The sequence below is a fragment of the Peromyscus leucopus genome, chromosome X, assembly GCF_004664715.2.
Source record: "Peromyscus leucopus breed LL Stock chromosome X, UCI_PerLeu_2.1, whole genome shotgun sequence".
Lineage (NCBI taxonomy): Eukaryota > Metazoa > Chordata > Mammalia > Rodentia > Cricetidae > Peromyscus > Peromyscus leucopus.
The window spans coordinates 36,526,280-36,549,887 of NC_051083.1; the positions used below are offsets into that span (position 1 = coordinate 36,526,280).

Sequence of the window (23,608 nt, forward strand, 5' to 3'; positions counted from 1 at the left end):
TGAGAGAGAGAGAGAGAGAGAGAGAGAGAGAGAGAGAGAGAGAGAGAGAGAGAGAGAGAGATTTGTATTTACGCACATTCCCAAGAAGACCAGAGGAGGACATCACATATTTTCCTCTACCAATACCCACCTTAGTTTTTGAGACATGTCTTTCATTGAATCTACCATTATTTTTTTCAGCTAGGCTGGTGAGCCAATAAGCTTCTGGGATCCACTTGTTTCCTCCTCCCCAAGGGTGGGTTGCTGGCATGTGTGGCCATCCTTGGCTTTCATGTAGGTGCTAGGGATCTGAATTCAGGTCATGTATCTTTAATAGGAAGTGCTCTTACACATTGACCATCTCCTCAGTATGTGCTTTACAATTATTAATTGATTACTCATAATGTCAGTTCTGAGAGGTATATAGATACTATATCCCTATTTCACAAAGATTTTGCTATGGTTCACTTTTTTCAATGCTTTAAAAATGTTCTGTAGATCAGATAATTTCTATTTTTATAGCTCCAATGACAGAATTTATTTTTAAAAATGGTTTCTATTTGTTATTTGTAGTCATTGTTACCATATTACTATTAATTCCTTGAATATACCTTAATTTTTTGAACCACATTATAATGGCCATTTTCAAATCCTTCCTAAATCTATTATCGGAATTAACTCAGAGTAATTTTCTATTGATTCAACCCCTTTCCTTTTTTCTTTCTTGTAGTATATATTTTTGTTGTTGAAAAAGGACATTTTAAATAATATAATGTAGCAGTCTGGATGCTAATTTACTTTTCTGAAAATTTTCCTGGATTTACATTGCAGAATGTATCTCTGGATGCATATGGCTGTGGATTCCTGTGTTCAGTTTTCAGTCCTTTATTTTATTTTTTAGGTTCACCTCATTAGATTATCCCAGTGTATACAAGCTTGTGCTCAGCCAAGAGGTAGGGCAGACCTAGTGCTCTGGCATTTGAGTAATTTGAGTGCCTTCAAATTCAGGTACCTCTCTAGCTTTCTTGTTTTTTTGTTTCCAGTGGGCTTTCTGTGGTCTTCCTTGTACCAGACCTAGTGTTGTTATTGTGGTGCCCTTTTCAGTTTCAGGATCTCCCTTTGAAATTTCGGACTGGATTTTCCTTCTTTGTTTTCTATCAAGCTTGCCATGCTTTAGCTGACAGAGCTACATTTTCGGCTAGCTCTTTCCTGGACAAAGTGAGCAGTCCCAGTAAGATGCCCACCAAGTTCTGCTCTATATATTCCCCAATTCTAGCAGTTTCTTAAGACAGAATGTTTTTCAGTTTATTGCTCATTTTTGGCCAATTGTCAGAGACCTAAAATGCATGCTTGCTGACTATTTTGTCCAGTTTTATGTTTGATCCTCATGGAAAGGAGTTTTCAGCTTTATCATGCTATTATCCCCCAAAAGCTGATTTGGTGGACTAACTTTTAAAATTTGTCTAATATTCTAGTTTCCATGACTTTGCTGGGCTCTTTTTTTATGCCATCTTGGGCTCTTTGTTACTACCCTTTCAACACCTTACTTTCTTCTGGATTCTAGAAACACTAGACTCTTGAATCCTCTCTTCCCTCAAGCTCTGAATATCACCTTCCACTTTTGATGCTCTTATATGCTCAGTCTTGACTCTGCCTGTCAAACTTCCATGGAACACACTTGTACAATTGTCTTATAAGTTGTTAACTTTAAGGAAAAGGCCTAAAGCTTACACAGTCCTCTATGTAGTCCTGATTTTAGTCAAAAATACAAAGGAAAAAGACAGATGGCTTTACAACTTCTTGCTAATGGCAGATGATAATCTATAGCCATCTGCTCTGCTGTCCTTGGTTCTCAGCTCTTATCATGCTATTTTTCAGCTTGTCTATCCCATTCCATTTTCAATCTGAATTATTCATAGACATTCTAGATTTAGGGCTGTAAAATCTGATGACTCAAAGCTGATAACTTCAGCAAAGGATTTTCAATATCTCTAGGACCATCTTCATGTAGTAGCATAGTCATAGATCTAGGCAGGTCATCCTGCCCTTTTAAACCTAATTCACAACAGTTCAGACTTTTAAAAAATATTTTTTTATTTTTGTAATTGTAATTTAATTACATCATTTCCCTACTCCATGTCCTCCCATATACCTTTCTTTGCTCTCTCTAAATTCATGGTCGCTTTTTTCACTAATTGTTGTTACATAAATATATGTATATGAATATACATATATTCTTAAATATAACATGCTCACTCTATATGTTACTTGCATGTGTGTTTTCAGGGCTGACCATTTGGTACTGAATAACCAATTGGTGTGCTCTCCTCTGGGAAAGACTATTTCTACCTAAAATTACTGGCATTCCTTAGTTGCCTATAGTTAATTGTGAACGGTTGAGGCCTCATGGTCTTTTCTCCATTCACCTTGGCACGTTTGTTGTTGTCCTTGTTCAGGTTATGTTTAGGCAGTCATGTTGGTGAGACTTTATCTTCTGGTATTACCAGGAGGCACAATTTTACAGCAAACTCCCCAATCCCCTGGTTCCCATAATGTTTCTGCCCCCTCTTCTGCAATATTCCCTGAGCTTCAGGTGTAGGAAGCATTTCATAGGTGTATCCATTATGATTGGACTCCACAACTCTGCATTTTGAATCATTGTGATTTTCTGTAATGCTCTCTATCTTTTGCAAAGAGAAGTTTTCTTACTGAAGGAGGGGTAAAGACTATACTTACTTTGATATATGATACCGATTAGTTCTGATGTTTCTCTGTTTTTCTCCAGATGACCTGCCTATTGGACAAAGTGGGGTATTGAAATCACCTACTATTAATGGATTGATGTTTATCTGTGTCTTTAATTCCAGTAGTAGAATTTTTTAAATGAAATTGTACGCCCCTGAGTTTGGTGCATATATATTTAGGATAGTAATGTTTTCTTGGTTAACTGTTCCCCTTAGTTAGAGTGAACTGTCTCTTTTTATCTCTTTGAATTGGTTTTAGTTTGAAGTCTCTTTTTTTTGGCAGGTATTAAGATAGTGATATCTTATTGCTAGGGAAGGATGTGGGAAAGCTGGTTGGGTGGAGAGGATGAATGCTGTGCAAAAGGGACCTCTAGTTCAAACTTGAAAAATCCTTACTGTGTGAATATGCGTGTGTGCATGTATGTGTGTGTGTGTGCGTGCGTGCGTGCGTGCGTGCGTGTGTGTGTGTGTGTGTGTGTGTGTGTGTGTGTGTTATGCACGTGTTTGCAGGTGAATCTGTGTGTATGGAGTCAGGAAGTAAATGTTGGTTATCTTCATCCATAACTTTCCACTTTATTTATTTATTTATTTATTTATTCATTCATTCATTCATTCATTCATTCATTCAGTGACAGAGTATTCTATTGAACCTGCGGCTCATTGATGCAGCTAGAATAGCTGGCCAGCTCTGATATCCTCCTGTCTCCCCCACTACTGGGATTATAGATATGTGCCACCATTTCTGGCTTTTTACATAGGTACTAGCGATCCAAACTTAAATACTCATACTTACAAAGCAAGTGCTTTGCTAACTGAGCCATCTCTGTATTGGAGATGCTGCCAGCTTTATTTTTCAATTTCAAAATGTTATTTATTTGGTAATGTAGCAAGGCTTAGGTTGCCAGTGGAAAAATTCCTAAATGGGCCATCTTTAATATTATCCTAAAATACCAATGGGCTGTCAGATTCTGATGGTCTTAGCTATTCTTAACATTTTATTCATGCCTTGGGAAAATTCTAGGTGACACTAATTTGTGTAGTTCCCCCCACACTTCAATGGAAAATAGATAACATGTATTCCTCTATATTCATGAGACAGTGGGTTCTGGGATATCTGGAAGATATCAAAATGTGAGGATGCTCAAGTGCTTCATACAAAATGGTGCAGTCTTTGAATATAATCTGTACATCGACCTATGTAAGTTGAATCATCTTCATGTATAATATCTAATTGTCTTAGTTGCTTTTCTATTGCCACGCTAAAACACTTTGACCAAGGCTACTTATAGAAGGAAGAGTTTATTTGGGGCTTATGGTTACAGAGGAATAAGAATAGTTTATCATGACAGAACAGCCTGGTTGCCAGTAGTAGGTCTATTGGGTGAAGCAGAAATCAAAAGCTCATATCTTAAACTGCAAATGGGAAGCAGTGAGAACTAACTTGAAATGGTAAAAGTCTTATGAAACCTGAAAGCTGGCCCCTAGTGACATACTTCCTCCAGCAAGACCACATCTCCTATCCTCCTCAAATAGCCATCAATTGAAAACCACATATTCAAATACCTGAGACGTATGGGGGGGTATCTCATTCAAACTATCATACTAACACACTGTAAACTGTTGGTACACTGTATAATTTAGGGAATAATAAGAGTGTGTGTGTGTGTGTGTGTGTGTGTGTGTGTGTGTGTGTGTGAAATACAGATGCATTTCCCCCCAACTTGTAGATACACAGTGCTGTCTGTACTTCCTTCACAAAGGTATTAAATTGATCCATGTTTGGGAAACATTATTTAAGAATGAAAATCAGTGTAATACTTGTAATTCTTACTTCATCAAAGTATGTGTCTATTTCAGAGAAAAGAATATTAAGAAGTTTAAGGCCCTGTTTCCATAGCAAAGTGATGTGACTGTCAGTTTTTCTTTAAAAGGAAATGTCTGTTTGGTCCCTTTCAGACATTGTAGGGGATTTTAGCTTCATGAAACCCATGAGCTTTAATTGACATCTTTTAGGACTGAAAATTCATGAGTTAATCAACTGAGGAGGATGCTGGAGTAGCTCCTCTGTACCAGTTTACTTTGAACAGCACATCATGATTATCATTCCAAAAAGCCCTGAAATAACATTTTGCTTCTTTGTGGGGCTGGGAGATAAATACCCTTTATCATCTTTTTTTCGTATGGAATCCATTTTAGCTTCACTAATATGCATTAAGAAGTTTCTAAGGCAATGGGAAATGTCAGCAAGAACAAAATTAATTGGGTGGTCATCCCTGAGGTACATATTTAGGGATTGGTTCTCAGAATTGTCACTTCATCAGTTTGCTTAAAAAATAGAGGATTTGCTTTACTGCTTGGCTTGGGTCAAAAGTAATTTCTTTCCCTCAGGATCCTCTTCTTTGACAGAAATGATTCTAAGCCAGCTTCCTTATTAACTCACTCTCATTCTACTGTGACAAAACATGTCTTGGTTCTCTTCTCTAACTCTTGGAAAAAAAATCTTTGCAAAAACCACATTAAACTTCTACACAAATTGCAATGTTGCCCCCAAATTTTGTTTGCAAAAGCATTATGTATAACACTGAATGTGACTATTATCTGCAGAATATTGGTAAGAAAGTAACATAGATTCAGTGTTTTTTTTTTCATTTCATATTACGTAGACTACCCTTAAGAGTTGATAAATAAAATGCAAAATTTTAGCCTGTTTTTTTTTCTATTTTAGGCACTCAAAGGAAATCAGAGTATCAGTGTGTTTCTCTCAGGTTATTACATTTTGCTATTATATTCCTTTTAACTATGTCTCTGTCCCATATGTTTTGAGATTTTAAGTTTACATTACACTTATCTCCTCTACATTATATATTAAGTTCTTCCACAAATACAGACTACAGGAGCACCTCTCCTGTACAGTAAAGAAGTAAAGACAGTAAAGAAGAATCTAAGGCACCTGGCTAGAATTTTTGTTTATTAAAATAGATGTATATTTAACAATAGATTTAATGATCTTCTGCTCAGAACATGCCATTTGGATGAAGGTCTTAGCTCATAAATCATCCTAGGAGATAAGGCTACAAACTGGAATGCCTTCAGGCCCCACCAATTAAGAGATGGCTAGCTTTGACAAGTGTGAGCAATTAAAAGAATTAGTGTTTATATGCTTGACTTTAAGGAATTCTAACTTAATAATTTTTTAAATCTATCATATTGGCAAATAAAACTGGGAAAATTCAATCTGTTAGGTAGGACTTAATCTGCAGCAAGTCAGTTTTTCCACATTCTACTTATTTGTTGTTGCATAACAACTCACCCCCCACCCCCACCAAATTAGATGCTCAAAGCAACACTTCTCATTTAATTTTTACATGTTCTGATTCTAGGTGTGGCCATTAGTCTTAGCTCTGTAGTTATCGCTCTTTCATGTGGTTTTAGTAAGATAGTGGCTGGGTCTTCTCTCTTAGATTTCTACACATTGGTGCTTACTGACTAGAACACCTATGTGTGGCCCCTTTCTGTGTGGAACTTCTTAACAGAATGTTGGTTGGTGAATAAAGTTGAATAGCTGGATTCTTGAGAGAGGGAGGAAAGAAAGAAGAAAGACTATTTTGTGCATCAGTGTGTTACCCTTGGAAGTCACCAAGTGCCATTTTATTTTATTTTTACAAAACATTATTTATTTATTTATTTTTGGAGATAGGGTCTCATGTCATAGGCTGACATCAAACTTGATATGTAGCTGGGAATTATCCCCTGGCCTCCACCTTCTGAGTGCTCAGGTTATAAGTGTATGCCATCATATCAAGCCTATGCAGTGCTAGGGATGGTACACAGTGCTTCCTGAATGCTAGGCAATCACTCTACCAGCTCCATTATTTCTTATTCTTTAGCAAAGAGTCAGCAAGATTAGTCCATAATAAAGAGGAATTTAGATATCATATCTTAATGGAAGAAGAACAAACTATTTTGTAAACAGCTATTGAAATTTTGCATCAGAGAATAGTAAAACTAAATATATAACAAACTTGGATATAATAAAGGAGATGTAGAAATGTTTCACAGCTGGATTGACATGGTCCCTGAATAAACAGAAGAAATAAAAGCATCAACAACTGATAGGACCTGCTAGTGCAGATACTTAATATCAGCTCCAGGGACAATTAAGGCTCCAAATGGGCCAAATAATAAAATAAATAGCAATTCTGAGGGTTGGATAGGGGTTAAGAATGAAAAGGGCATATATGCAAGATAGGATGTTTTATCAACTCTTGCTGATGCTTTAGAAGTCTCACTGAAATTATCCTCAGCCAGTCATTGTTTCTTTCTTTCTTTTTTCTTTTTTTTTGGTGTGTGCATTTGTCTATCAGCCATTAGGAACATGTCAATGTATGGTTCTCGCTCTAATAATTTGAACATATATATATATATATATATATATATATATATATATATATATATATATAATGGTGGAATCCACTTCCTGTAGTTGCAGGCCTGAGGATCTGACTTCTTTGAATATGACTTCTTCATTAAAGAGCCAGTAGCAGTGTGTAAAATCCTTTTCACCCTTCCAATCTACCTGAATTTCAGTCTGCAACTATCTTGTCTGACCTCCAGTCAGTCTGTTGCATCTATTTGATTCTAGCTGAAAAAGGTTGCCTGCCCTTAAGGTCTCGTGGGATTAGATAATCTTACTTAGATAATCCAGGATAAACTCCCTATTTTCAGATCCTTAACCTTAATTACACCTGCAAAGTTCTTTTTGCTATGTAATGGCAGGATCGAAGGGATTAGGATGTAACAATAATTTGATTCACTATAGATAGAAAGTTGGGATTAACAAAGATACTTTGTCCTCTGCTTGTTTCCTCAAGAAAGTATGTCAGTCAGCAACTTTTTTGAATAAACACCAGGGTCTAATGGAACCACTTATCTTAAGTCAATTTGACAAAAGACACGGTACTCTCTTGATTTCTGCTACTATCTCTATAATAATGCAAGGCCTAATAGAACTACTTTGAAATCAGAAAGACCAGACTTTGCACAAGTATGCAATGCTTCTAAATTTCATTGTCCTCATAGGTAGATGGGCTAATAATGAAGTTAGAACACAGCAAAGTGCTTAGTGACTGCTAGCTAATAATCACAATGATAGGATGACATAGTCATAGTCATTTCATAAGTAAAATGGTATGAGAAGACCAATAAGAATCAAGAATTGGGTTCCTACCAGTTTTATATTAACCTGATATACACTAATTTATTGCCCTGGTGTTTTTCTATTAGACATAGAAGATAATGTTTGTTTTGAAAAGGGATTTATACGTTTCTTTTTTCATGCTAGGGTTTGAACCCAGAACCTCATGGATGCTAAGTATGTCTTGTACCACTAGGCTAAACACTTAGTCCTGTACAAGTTTATTTTTAGGCAATTTAGCTTAAAAGAAATTGACCAAATTTAATTATAAAAGGCAGTGACTGGGCTAGATACCAGCTGGCTATTTCACATAGCCCATGAACCAAGAATGACTTTTAGAGATAAACGTTTAAAATTTCTCTGATGTTGATAATCCATAAGTTGAACCACAGTTAATTAAAATAATATCCCACCTCAAAAGAATTCTGTTGTTTTTATGAATAAAGATGATACTTATTGATAACTGTATTTTAATTTTATTAAACATTATTTGTGGAAAGTTTAGTATTTCATATCTGTATGCTATCTTCAGTTTTGTTTCTTCATCTGTAAAACCTGAAGTGTTTACAATCTAATTTTTTTACAGAAAAAATGCTACATTCTGATCTATGTAACCTATGTATTTAATATAAAAACAGATGGTTCATAGATATAAGGGATCCTAACATTTAATACAATACCTTTCACTTTAATTTGTTATTGTTATTACTATTATAACTATGTTCATGCATGTGTGTGTGCATGTATAGGATGGGTCTGTAACTACAGGTATGCACATGCCATGATACCTATGTGAATGTTAGAGGACAACTTTCAGGAGTGAATTTTCTTCTTCTGCCATGGTTCTAAGAATAAGACTCAGGCCATCAGGATTACAGGGCAAGCACTTTATCTACTTAAGCATCCTACCAGTCCAGTACCTTCACTTCACAGCTGGAACCAAACCCCAGAAAGATTGGTGACTGATCCAACAAAACTCAGCTGGTTATAGAAATAGTTGAGGCATTTGCAACTTAAATCAGTACACTTCACGGGAGCAGGTAGAACCTCTAGTAGCATGGTGGTATATTATCCATTTATGTTTAAATGATCTCTTATTATTACCAATATAAAATTGTTTCATAGACAGGCCAGGAGTGATATAGGCCAGAAAGATAGCTGTCCTATGGGTCATCTGAACAGAACAACTTGCTGCTGTATGTTTCCATTTTTCAGAGGGAGCACTTGTTTGTAAACTTCCTGTTAAAGGGTTTTCAGATGTACTCATATTGAGTTTTTCATTTATTTATTGTTTTTGTTGTTAGTGAAAAGCCAGACATGCTAGTATTCCTTTAAAAAAAAAGATTTATTTTATGGGTATAGGTGCTTTGCCTAGATGAATGTCTGTGCACCATAGATTCCCTAGATCTACCTTTACAGACATTTGTTAACTTCCATGTGGGTACTGGGAATTGAACCTGGGTCCTCTGGAAGAGCAGTCAATGTGTTTAACCACTGGGCCATATCTCCAGTCCTGCTAATATATTCTTGCCAAACTGTAGCTGAAAGTTTTCCTGTGTCCCACCGGGCCCATGACCTCTCTCACCCACTGGTCCTGCAGCCACTTGGACCCAAATAAACACACATAGGCTAATATTATTTTTAAACTATGGCCATGGCAGGATTCTTGTTATCTAGTTCTTATATCTCAAATTAACCCATTTTTATAAATCTATACTTTGCCACATGGCTTGTGGCTTACCAGTACCTTTATATCTTGCTTCTTCTGGCAATGGCTAGCAGCTTCTCCCCTGCCCTGTCTTCCATAGATTGTTGAGCCTACTTTTAAAGAGCAACAACTTGCTTAAATGTTTTACATTGCTATGGATTTTAGTTTATTGATACAAATTTAAAGTTAATTTTGTTAAACTGTGTATATTTTTACTCTTGTTTAAGGTATTAGGTTTATGCAGCTCATTTAAATTGTAATGGATAATTAAGAAATACAGATTAATATTAGTCTTCTATGATAGTCAAAATTATAGTCATGTTAAGTTTTCTAGGTAAACATAGATATAATTCAATTAGGTAGGTAATCTTCAAACACTTCAAAGACCTACAGAATATGGCATTTAAAATGTTTTAAAAATTTAGACTTTCTGGACAGTGAGTCATGTCTGCTCCTGGCAGCACCAAATTACTTCAGAGAGGAGGATGGGCATCAAAGACACTCTATATGGAGTTTATCTTCTTCTTGGCAAAATAGCTGTTCTTGCCTGGACTACTTGACAAAATGTTATATTGACTGGACATGCAGGACCCACAGGAAGGTGACCACTGAACTTTGCAAGGCAAAATGGTCCATGTGGCAAAGTATAGATTTATAGAAATGGGTTAATTTGAGATATAAGAACTAGATAATATGAAGCCTACCATGACCATAGTTTAAAAATAATATTAGCCTGTGTGTGTTTGTTTGGGTCTGAGCGGCTGCAGGACCAGTGGGTGAGAGAGATTTGTCCTGTCCACGGGCCAGGCAGGACACAGGAAAACTTTCAGCTACACCAAACTGTGCTTGCTTTCTGATAATATTTGTTCATTCAACAGAGTAGGAGCTATAAATGAGGCAATGATTTTCCCTTGCATCAATATCTGTGTTGTTATATGGTTACTGTTTTCCTATCTGGATAGTGATGCCTACCTGTGGCATTTGTCTTTCTTTCTGCAGGTGGTTTACAAATCCAACAACAGTCAATGCCTTTTACAGTGCATCGACCAACCAGATACGTGAGTACCAGATTCTTGATGAGGATTGCATTGATTACTGTAGTTTGCTTTTGGTAGGTTGACCATCTTCACAATATTAATTCTTCCAATCCTTGAACACCTTTCCATCTCCTAGTGTTTTCTTCAATTTCTTCTGTGTTTTCATTGTAACAATCTTTCACTTCTTTTCTCCTTATTAGTCCATAAAATTTTTATATCACCATTGGCTTTTCAAACTATAATAAACAGAACCACAGTGAAGTTTTTCATTAAAAGGAACACATTCTTTTTCCTTTCATAACTGTTTTGATGATCTTGTCCACAGCATCCTTGCTTTGATGGGGAAAATGGCAGTTAACTAGGAGCAATTTTTATGGAATACAGAAGCTTGAGTGTATTCTGATTAACTCTAGGATGTACTGTCTTTAGGGTGTTTTATTCTGTTGGGTATGTTGGATATGCTGTCCTGGTTAGCTCTAAGTGACAATTTGACAGAACTTAGAGTCCTCTGAGATGATAGCCTCTGTTGAGGAATTGACTAGATCAGATTGGCCTGCAGGTGATTGCCTTGATTATGAACACACACACACACACACACACACACACACACACACACACACACACATATTTGTACATGTGTGTGTGTGGCATCCCTCTGTGGGAAGCACCATTGCTAGGCAGGAGGTCCTGAACACCATAAGAAAGTAAGCAGTCTTCAAGCCTGCTAGTAAGCCTTCCTTCAAGTCAGCTAGCAAGCAGAACCTTGTGTGGTTTCTTTTGTACTTCAGAGGTCATCCTGTGTGGAATGCAAGCAGACCTACCTTCAAATTCCTGTCTTGCTTTCCCTCAATGATGGATCATGGCCTGGGTCTGGAATTGGAAACCAAACATGCCCCCTTCCCCCAAAAGTTGCTTTTGGCAGGAGTGTCTTATCACAGCATTGCAACTAAAACTAGAACAAATTATATGATTCATTTTTAAAGTTATTAAAGTTCATTATGGCCAAAATTAAAAATCTGACAGCATCCAGAATTGGTATTAAAGATCCTGCCACCGATGGAAACATAAATTAGGCCACCCACATTGCAAGGCAAGTTGACAATGTGTAAAAAAGCCAGAGAGGTGCTTGCACATCTGTGACCATCATCTGCATGCCTGATCTATTCCAGTATTTTGATTCTTAGTGTCATTTTTGGACCATGAACAAAAACACCTCAGGGGAACTTGTCAGAAATGCAACTTCTCAGACTCTAGCTTATACAAAAACTTAGGATGTGAGGCTCAGAATCTAGTTTTAGTAAAATTTCTAAATTGTAATTGTTTCTACTGAATGATAATGTTTGAGAAACCTTCCCCATAGAACACAAAGCAAGGCAAAAGAAAGCCCATGTGAGAATGTTTGAGGCAGGGTCATTGATGGTAATAGGAAAGGGAAATAGCTTATGTGTCCTTGTGCACAGAAATAAACCCATGTAGTACATTCATGCAAAGGAATAGCATACAACAGTGAAAGTTAAATGGCCTGCTATGACACCTGTTAACAGATGAATCTCACTAATTAGGTTGTACAGCAAATCAGTAACTTGAGAAAATATGCAGAGTATGATACCTCATTAATAAAGTTGAAAATCACATAGAATAATCCTATATGTTGTTTATAGTCATATCCATTTGTAGTAAAAGTCATTCAGGAAAAGGAAAGACATCAAATTCAGGTTGGTCGTGTGACCTCTTGTGGGGAGAGCTGATTGCTCCAGGTCAAACTCTTTTTGTTTTTTTCTTATGTCCTCTACCTCTCCATGATGATGACATCTTCATCTCCATTCTCCATCTTTTCTCACTCTTCTAGTGATGACATGTAATATTGTGGTTTCAATAGCATTTCTACATTGGTGAACACAGGATGAAATTTATAAGATTTACCATCCTTACTCTTGTGATCACTGTTTCCTAGCTGGATGATAAGAAGAGCCATCTCACTGGCCTTCTTGCTTCTGTTCTCACCTCCTCTGGACTGTTCTGTTCATGGTTGGTTATATTATGTCACCCCTGTCTTCAAATCGTCTTATCTTACTGAGCTTAAGAATTATTACTTTCAATGACCTAGAAACCTGACTTTTTTTCCTTGATAAGGTCTCATGTATCCCAGGCTAGCCTCAAGTTACCTATGTAGCTGAGGATTGACCTTGAACTTCTTATGCTTCTGCTTCTACTTCCCAAATGCTGTGGTTGCATGTATGTTATCATAGAAAGCTTATGAGGTCCTAGGGCTGGAACCCAGAGCATAGTGCATGCTAGGCAAGCATTCTGCTAACTGAGTTACATTCCCAGTCCAGCATTTGTAGTTTCTCTACCTTTACTAACTCCACTTCCATCTCTTTCTCTATCTAGTCACACCGGCTTCCTTTCTGTTCCTCAAACACAGGAGACACATACACTTCTCGCAGGGCATTGACACTTTTTCCCCTAGAAATTTCCTCAAATGAACTGCATGGTCCATGCCCCCATTTAATTTTGGTAGTGACTCAAAGATCTCTTCTCAGTGAGGTATCAGGCTTATCCCATGGCCAGTCAGCCCGTAGGTCATCCAAGTTGGACCTGGACCTTATAGGACTCTGGCCTGAGATGCAGTTGGAGGATTATGCTTACTGCTATTGTCACCCTCCTGTGGCTCCTTTGGAAATGGTAATTTGTGGGACTGTCTTGAGCGTTATGAACAGAAGGAAACCAAGCAGATGGTGTTAATTTTTGATTTCTACATTAATTAATATAACCAAAGAAGTTGTTAAATATTTTGAGTGTCACTTCTTAGTATGTAAATATTCATTATGCTGAAAATACTGTTGCTTCCTTAAGGTCCAAAGTTCCAAGTTGAGTACCAAGCTGCATATGTTACACAGAGACTTAAGATATTGAGATATCAATTACAATTAAAATCTATAGCATTTATCAAAATGCATTATTTATAAAATATCTGTTGAGCAATATAATGCTGATTAGATTATTCATTTTATTAGTTTATTACTATTTCTTATTTATGTGTATGTGGGGCACAATGCCATGGAATATGTACGGATGTAAGTGGACAACTTCCAGGAGTCAGTTCCCTCCTTCTACCTTGTGGGTTGTGGGGCTTGAACTCAGGTTATGAGGCTTGGTGGCAAGCGCCTTTATCTACTGAGCCATTTCACTGATTCAGATTGTTTATTTTAATAGAAGAAAGTTGTATTACACAAGCACATGTCCCCAGATGAGTTTGTGGTAAAGTTTGTATGCCCACTATAGAAGGGGCAGAGAAGTAAGGGCTTCTGATGTGGCTGATTGACCCAATCATTTTTTCTGGTTGTTCTGGTGTAACCTTAATGTTATATTGCCAAAGGTGTTTTTGTGGTATCCTGCTTTTTATTAGCAGACGAGGGAAGCTTGGGCACAGTTTTTTTTTTCTGAAGCTCATGTTTTCACTTTGAAGTAATCTCTATATCAGTTTGGAGGGTTCTGGTCTCTTGATATGATTGGGAAAGCAGAGGCACGGGTGGCACAGGTGTCATGTCTTCGAGGGGAACAAACTAGGCCATCCTGCTCAGGAAGACTTCAGAAAAGTGAGTTGAGCTTAAAGGATAAATGTTGTTCATCTGGCAGAACAGCTCTGGAAGAATCCTGAAGTCTATTCTGAATGACCTGTTAATAATGTAATAATGTCCAAGCATCTCAAATATGTTCTTTAAGTTCCTTTTTCAGAGCTGTACTTCAGCTGTTCTCTCTCTCTCTCTCTCTCTCTCTCTCTCTCTCTCTCTCTCTCTCTCTCTCTCTCTCTCTCTCTCCCTCTCTCTCTCCTCCCACCTTCCTCATAGCTACAAGGGTGAAACTTCTTTGAGAATCTAAAACAATGTCCAAATACTCATTTTTCTGCTTGACCAAGTAGAAGTAAAGGACAGCTGATGCCCGCTGAAGTGGAAAGATGGGAAAATGTCCTCAGAGTAAAATGACTCCAGCCATGGCTGGGATCTTTCTTCTTTCCTCTCCTTTTGGGGTCAGCTTGCTGTGGGCGGCAGACACCCCCAAATGTATCTTTTGTCCCTTTGTGATTACCATGTTATCAATGAACTTGGGGTTTCACAGCCTGTTCCCTAAGCCAGATTCAGCCACTAATCCACAATAAGTCAACTAAAAGAGCCAGATTACTAGTGGTAAGCAGAGAAAGACTTATTTAATGTGGCCACATTGGAAAGAGGGACAGTGAGGTCAAAGGACTTCCTCCAAGTCTGTCTTCGGGGTTCTGAAGTGACATTAAAGTTTAACAGGACATCTTTTATTATGAAATAGTTGTGGCATTCAAACAAATCTGTGTAGCGTGCTGGCCCATCTTAAGTTAGAAAGTGTCTAGAAGGATGGAAAATCATTATGTGCCAGTTAAAGGGCTACTCTGGGAAGAGATGAGACCTTACCAGTGTCATCCAAGCTGCCAGTCTGCCCTCCTGAACTACTGTCTTCATCACCACAGAGCTAACCAACATGTTGCTTTTTATGGTTTTTTTTTTTTTTTTTTGGTTTTTTTTTTTTTGAGACAGGGTTTCTCTGTGTAGCTTTGCGCCTTTCCTGGGACTCACTTGGTAGTCCAGGCTGGCCTCGAACTCACAGAGATCCGCCTGCCTCTGCCTCCCGAGTGCTGGGATTAAAGGTGTGCGCCACTACCGCCCGGCTGCTTTTTATGTTTATTTTCCTTGGGAGGCGGGTCTCACCATGTAACTTGGGCTGCCTTGGAACTTGCTGTTTGTAGTAAAAGTCATTCAGGAAAAGGAAAGACATCAAATTCAGGTTGGTCGTGTGACCTCTTGTGGGGAGAGCTGATTGCTCCAGGTCAAACTCTTTTTGTATTTTTTTTTTCTTATGTCCTCCTCTCCATGATGACATCTTAGGACTCAGTACTGGGATAAAAGCATATACCACTGTTCTGGGCCATGTTTATCGTCTAAAAACTAAAATGTTAACAATTTATGTAGGTATCCCCAAATGATACTGTTTTCAACATGATAAAAATTTATCATACGATAGACAATTTTCAGAAGTTGTGGTTTTTCAGTCAGTATATTAAATAGGTGTTTGACTGCATGTGGGTCTGTGCCCCATATGTTTGGCTGGCATCTGCAAAGGCCAGAAAAGGGCATCAGATCCTCTAGTATTAGAGTTACAGATAGTTGTTAGCTGCCATTTGGGTGCTGGGAGTCTAACCTGGATCTTCTGGAAGAGCAGCCAGTGCTCTTAACCACTGAGCCTTCTCACTAGCCCCATTCTCTTTAATGCATATGTATGGAGTTTGTGGCAGTAGCTTTTCCCATTTCCCCATACATTGTTGTATAATATTCAATTTTCTGACCATATGTACACTCAGATTATCTTTTCTGCTGCTGAGCACGTCTCTATCCTCTACCCTTGCAGATATTCACTCTTAGAATTGGTGATTCTCTGATATTCTTGTGCATTGTCTTATGAAGTCAGTCAGGGTGATATTTCTTGGGGTAGAACTCCTTGCAGGGAGAGTCTGCAAGTTCTCAGCCAGATATTGCCAGATGCTTTTAAAGTGGGTGTTCTAAATTCCAACAGTATTCCTTTTGTTCCCCACTTTCATCAACTCTTGGTATTTGCAGACTTAATTGTTACCAGTCTAGTGACTGTAATAGGTCAGCTTTTATGCAAGAAAAGGGTGATGAGATTGTCTCTTCATTGGTGTTTCCATTTCTCTCAAATGTCACTAAAGGCTCACTGTTCCTTTGGGGAATGTAGTGCATCTAATAATAGTTCTGTCTCCAGGGTTTCCCACTGCTATGCCTTCGTCTTGGCTGGGAAGGACTGACCCCATCAGAAGTTTCTTGAGGAAGTAGCCATTTCAGGGTAACCCAATGGGTTCCAGAAAGCTCATGGGCAGAGGGGTTTTAAAATGAACAATTTGAAGCAGTATTTTAATTAAGAGATTCAAGCTGTTTCTATTTTCCTAATGACCAGTGCCTGCTCTCATTGTAAATTACATTACCAGGCAAGATGACAAGGAATCCTTTGGGTTACTTCCCCCACCCTCTTTCATTTCTGATTTTCTGGACTACAAATTAAGACAGGTGGAATTTCTTCTTACACATTTTCCCACTGGCTTTCCTGGGACTCCCCCAGCCCCTCCCAACTGCCTCCTCTGTGCTTCACTGAAGAAGTGAAAAATTGAGGTGATTTTCTAAAATGAACATCTTTATTGATTAGGGGCTAATTCTGACAGCATGTGGCCATCTGTTTAATTGGGTTCCACATCTACAATGTAACTATACTTAGTAACGTGATTTATGAGATTTTCCTTCATGCCTCATTATCATTTTCTGATTTATGCCACTAAGTCTGCTGCTACATGCAGTAAAGACTTGAGTAGAAAATAGAAAAACCTATAGACTTGTTATTCTTCCCCAATCCATGCTTTGAGGTTGGGGCCATCTTTTGATGTTCAGTTATTTTTGCAGAGCAGTTAAATCTTATTTCCAGCCCTTGTCAAGCTAAGTATCCATGTCTTAAGACATAGAGTGTAGTGTGAAGTCTTAGTGATTTAAATCTGTTGTATTGGGCATTGTAGTAAAGAGCTGTCACCAGTCTTAATTACATTTAAATTGGTAGTTTAGTTAAAGAGGAGAACAAGGAAGTGAGATCATTAGCACCTCAGCCTGTGCTTTCCTAACTTTGACAACTGCAAAACTTATCATCCCGCTTTTTAAAAGGACAAAGTAAAAGCCTCAGTAGAAGAGCTTGAGTGCCATGGCTATAATTATGTGGCATGATGGAGCTAGCCTTTCTGGCCTTTACTATCCTGTTTGCTGCATGATGGACAACCCATAGAGTGTTCAGGAGTGTTTCAGAAAATAGATTTGTAAACTGCCAACACATGGCCAACGTCAAAACTTGTATTTCTCAAACTGGTATGTCAGGCAGCCCTTGGATAGACCCTCATGTTCACTAACAGAAGAATAGGTTAATGCATTGTACTTTAGTTGTGCAACTGAATGTTACTTATATGGCAGTGGAAAAGAAAATGCTGTGATATGTGTGCTATGTGTTTGTTACTGTCATAATGATGAATTAAAGAAGCAAGGTACAAGGTACTATTTTACTTCATGTGTATACAAGTCAGGAGAGGAGAATTCACCTGTATGATAGAAGTTAAAAGAGTAGCAACCTTTATTGGGGGTATTGACTGAGAGAAAGTGTGGTAAATAGTCTTTGTCTTAATCTGAGCATTTTATGGGGGATATATGTTACTGCTTGTGTCTTGTCTGGGCTGTGAATGTAGCTCAGTGTCAAGGTGCTTACTCCCTAGCATATGTGAGGCTCTGAGTTCCATTCCCAGCACCATACACAAAATATTTTGCCTTTACTCTGTGTAAGCAAATGCCTTAATGTAAATAGCAATGCATTTCCCTTTTTTGAGTTATCATATAGTAGACATAGATATCTTAGCCTTCTAATAGGTTGCCTAGGGCCAAGTCTTCAGAGGTACACATCAGGAAAACATTTTCTGTAAATTTCCAGACCACAGATTTTTCAGATTTGCCACACAGCTTCAACTTTTGAACTCTCCAACTGTAGTTACAGATAATCCATAAGCCAAGTGAGCATGGATGGGCTTCAGTCAGACTTTATTTATGGAACAGATAGGAGACTGGATCAACCCATGGGCTCTAGTTGTAGTAAAGTCTATGAGAGGATTGCCTCCTAGGAGCTACCAAAGCAAATCTGACCCTGCTTCTATGGTTCTTTGGATCTAGTCAGGTGATAGTAGTGGCTGGAAGAATGAGAAGCTCATATCCAATTTTTATTTCTAGTAATACAGATTGGTCTTTGGAATAAAGTTTGTCATATGTGTTCATGTCACTGTGAATTTGTAATATGCTTCATTCCAGTATTTTGTTTTTATATTTGTATAACTGACATCATATTAAACAATTATTTTAAGCAAATACAATCTTGGCTTGCAGACGAGCATAGCCTGAGAGCTAAACCCAACAAATTTATTATCTTTGCTGTTATATCTAAGAGATTTGGTTGCCCTAGTTTAATTACAGATATTGTGCTAAAAAAGATAATAAGCCTTTGTCTGGAGGCTGGGTTTATCCTGATGCCAAACCATAGAGTTAATCCTGAAATCAAACATAGGCTTGGTTTCCTGTTAAGGACATAACTATTTCAAACTATGAGTATTTCTTCACTCTTTGTTGCATCAGCCTAAAACCATAGAATGGAAGCTAAGTTAGATATTCACCTATGGCTTCTACTGGGATTTAATGGAATTTGAATCCAGTTGACGCTCCATTTGGAGACATGAGGAAACATCTAGAATTTTGGAACAGTGTTCCATAATTTTGGAGCTATTAGAGACACATCAGTGATTAATACCAATATCTCATTATCTAGAACACAACTTATCACTTGCTTGTATATTTGAACATGTTGAAAGACCATGGAATAGTGTATTTCTGAACATTGACAGAAAATTAATTCCAAATCAAATGTATAATAAGCCCAAGATATTTTTGATAGCTCTTGCCTATGATGCATTGCTATTACAGAACAGAACAGTTTAATTATGAAAAGAAAACATTTTTTTACTATTTTTCTGTTGGCATTTTTCAGCATATATCAAGTTAGTATATCTTTGGATTGTTCTGTGTTCTATAAGTCTGATTTAAAACTCTGCTCCTTGAAGCACTGAGCCAGTGATGCAGTGGATAATGTGTCTGGCTACTACCCGAAGATTTTAAAAATTGCTCTTTGAGTGGTTGGAAAGATGGGGCAATCAGAAAAGTGCCTCCTCTGCAAGCATTAGGACCTCATTTTATATCTCTAATACCCATGTAAAACTTGGGCATGGTGACACATGTCTATAATCCCACTTATGGGATGGTTGATGGAAATGGATAGACCCCCTAAATCTTAACTTTCCAGCTAGCCTAGACTACTTGATGAGCCCCAGGTTCAGTGAGAAAATCAGTTTCAAAAAATAAAGTGGAGAGCAATCCATGAAGACCTCCAATGTCAAACTCTGGCTTCCACATGTGCTTCAACACATGTGCACACACACACATAAATACATGCATGCAATACACCCAGTTCTATGTGAATGAGTCACTTGAGTAGAAAATCAGCAAATGAAATTTGGCTTAGGATTAAGGTAGAATTTCTAACAATTTTTTTAAATGGCCCTGAATATAATCCAATAATTTGTGATATATATTTATACAAAGTGGCGGTCTCAGCACTGATGAATACACACACACACACACACACACACACACACACACACACACACACACAATCTGTATGTGTATTGGGACTGGAGAGATGGCTCAGCAGTTAAAAGTACTTGGTGCACTTGCAGAGGACCCAGGTTCACTTCTCAACATTCAAATCTGGTGGCTCACAAGCACTTGATTTTTCTGTTAAGTATTTTAACTCCAATTGCATGGTATCCAAGCCTCTTCAGTCCTCCATAGGCACCTGCATGCATATGGTGCATAAACATACACATAAAATAAATAAATCTTTAAAAACAATGGAAAACTCTGAAAATGCTGATGATTATTTTATATCCCACAGCATTAAATATTCACCCAAGATTCACTTATGTCAAAATAAATAAAAATATCCATCTCATTAACCTGCAGATTTTTCATCTTTAAAACATGGTAAAATATGTATATACCAAAGAGTTGTATTATAATAAATTTCTTTATCATTTATTTTCAGGAAATACCTATTTTATATACAGAGATATATACACATATACATATGCTAAAAGTCAAATAAAAATTTCTTGGTGGCAGAGGGGCTGTGAGTAGAAAAGCCTAAGAAGCCCTGATCTAGAGTATGTTTCCACTTAACATTTTAGGAAATTGGAATAATCTTCATTTCTCAGTATCCACAGCTCTCTGAAGCCCCTTCCCATAGTAAGTTAAAGCTTAGCTTTGTACCCAATGGGATTTTATATATATAATAGGGTCTGAGTTCTGACGTTGGGACATAAAAGACATTGTGACTTGTCCCTTGCTCTCTTGGATTATCACTCTGGGAGAAGCCAATCACCACATCATGAGGGTACTCAAGCAGTTTGGGGAGAGGCCCACAGGTGAGTCTCCATAGGCCTTTTGTCCATTTCTAACACCATGCTGATCCTTCAGTCCAAGAATTCAGGTGAGTACAACCAAGTCAAACATTTTGACTGTGGTCTCCCAAGAGACCTTAAGACAGAACATCCCCCCAAAAGCTGTTTCTGAATTCCTGGCTCAGAGAAACTGTGAGATAGTGTTTATGGTTTTAAGAAAATATATTTGGATATGATTTGTTATATATAGAATTATAACATTTCCGGGCACTATATGATAGTGGTAGTTGATACTGTATGTTCTTAAGTGGGACAGTTTGATTTTTAATCTTGACTTTGTCACTAGTAACTTGCAGTCTTGGCCAAGTTTCTCAACATCTTTAATCCATAGTTTAATTTTTTTATAAAACTGAGAGGATATAATTATCCTATGGAATTGTGAATATGAAATAATATATATTAAATGCTTAGAAGAAAATTTGACTCGTAGTAGATAAATCATAGCAAGATACTAATGCTTGCTTCTGATAAGTTGGGTGAGAGACTTGCTACCTAGTCCTTTAGAGGCCATCATAGTGACTTCTTCAATGCATTCTGGGAGCCACTGCAGAGGAGTAATTTAATCTTGGTGAGCCATGATTGGATTATTGGTGAAAACGATGATTGAAAAGACTTTTGAAGGAAAGTAAAGTTCTCTGGGCAGAGAAGAAATGATATGGCATGTAGGAGGGAGTGACAACTGTAGGGGGAACATGCTGCGCTGTAAAAGGTGCAGGAATGGACTATGAGAATACTCACATATGCTGGAGCAGAGGCTGCCTGGGTGCTTTAGAAAGCAAAGGTCATAATCTAATTTGTGGAAGAAGTTGATAATGGACTTACAGATCATGTTGAAGAAAGGGGAATTGGTGTACTTTTCTTTAGGAAGTTAAACAAAAATAAAATCAATTTTCTTAGTTTTAGTCTTAAAGATAATAGCTCCCCTTTAAAGAGGGAAAAGGCAGGCTACCTGAACAAGCTAGGAGTTTTGAACATGGCCCTAGAAAAAGATGGAAAGGACTTAACCTTGGGCACTGACCTTGCTAAGAGGGAGTTATGGAATGGGCAAGTTTAATCTCATGAGAGCGTTCTCTAGTAACTGAAAAATGATAGATAATACATAATACCATTTTCAACCACTTCCATTCCTCATATCAAGTGGCTACAGTGATTGCACTGTGCACTCTTCTATGCTGGGAAACTATTAATGTGCCTACTACTTATATAATGTCTATTATATCTAATCTTTGCAATAGCTACATAAACTATGCTAAAGAAGAGGAAACTGGAGGTCAGAGGGGTGAAATACCTTACTAAAGACTGCAGCACTAGTGAACTGCAGGTGTATTAGTCAGGATAACTGACCCAGTAACTGCTCAGTTCATGAGGCTAGATGCTTCAGTGATCTCAATATGGCACTGAAATCCTGGAGGGTTCCTAGAGAGTTGCTGGTCTTCCGTTCATGTTGGAAGGCTGAAGAAGCTTGGCTTTGATGTTAGCAAAGGTTGGTAGCAACAACAAAGAAGTGGGTGCTCTCACCAGCAAGGAATGAAGCTGGACAGGTAAAAAGCAACATCTTTTCCTTTGGACCATCTTAAACTGCACTGCTGCTGGAGAGCGCTACCCACTCTGTGGGAGGGTCTTCTCCCTCCTCACTGAATCCAAAGTAGTGAATAGCTTATCTATACAGAAGTATGTCTCTTAGTTGATTCCAGATCCAATAAAGTTGATAGTCAAGATTAAGCATCACAGCAGGTAAGGGAGTGTAGCCCAATTTATTGATTGTATTCTTTTAATCTTTACACTGTACTGTTTAACGCTGGGTAAGAAATGTGAGAAGTATATGAGCTACACATGTGAATGTATACCAAGATATCTTCAAATAATCATTATGTATGCTTTCACAAATTCCACTAGTGAGGGCTTCTTTCTCTTTTGATAAGGCAAGACTATAGGATGTGAAGTCAGCCAGAAGGTAGTTGCGTTTCAGAAGGTTAGATGAAGTCCATGTCCTATTGATTCCATGCCCATTGAAGGGTTGGGACAATGAATGCACTTTGCTCTTGCCACCTCTAAGCATAGAGCACACTGAAAGCTCCTTTTTAAGTCCACTATTATCTTGTCCCCTTAGAATAAGGTGGATTGAAGGTAGATTATTTGACAGACAGATGCCATAAAATGCCTTATAAGGAATACTAAAGTGTGTTCCCCAGAAGGTGATCATTTCACGAAAATTTACAGTAAGATTTAGAAAGTTTGTTGAGACAGATGAAGTTAAGTCATGAACAAACTTGCAACAGTTTGCAAAATTGACAGATGGTATGCTTAACAAGCACCTGCTGTAAGTGTTTTAAGATTATCTCTGTCTTAGAGGCCTGACCCGGGAGATGACAACTAAGAACAATGTTCTGTGAAGTCCTCACGAGTAAACAAAAGTATCCTCCATTGCTAAGCTCACAGTCTCCTAGAAGCCCATTACTGGGTGAGACTAAGCGGCTTCAGGGCCTCAGTCTGCCGTCTGTGAGGTCTTTGTGAATGCTGTTTTTGTTGTAGTGGACTGGGCAGCCTTGCTTCAGGGTTGGTAATGGAAAGTATGGAGTGATTGTTAGGGTCAATCTGATTTGAGTGAAGGGGTGAGCAGGGGCACTGGCTGAGGGCTGAGAGCTACTTGACTGTGAGTTAGAAGGTGGACAATGGTAGACAGGAAGTTAGGATCAGTCTCACTAATCTGTCTTGATGTTCCCAATCTCATATGTCCTCTCTTTAAAAAGTCAATTGTCT

General features: G+C 37.9%; 1 protein-coding gene across 1 annotated transcript in view; it reads left to right on the forward strand.

Moving 5' to 3' along the window:
- Positions 1-23,608, forward strand: part of Phex (phosphate regulating endopeptidase homolog X-linked) — a 192,072-nt gene that overhangs the window by 133,854 nt on the left and 34,610 nt on the right. Inside the window, exon 16 of the mRNA XM_037199438.1 lies at positions 10,625-10,683. Coding sequence (XP_037055333.1) covers positions 10,625-10,683 — 59 coding nt within the window. The remainder of the gene's footprint in view (positions 1-10,624; positions 10,684-23,608) is intronic.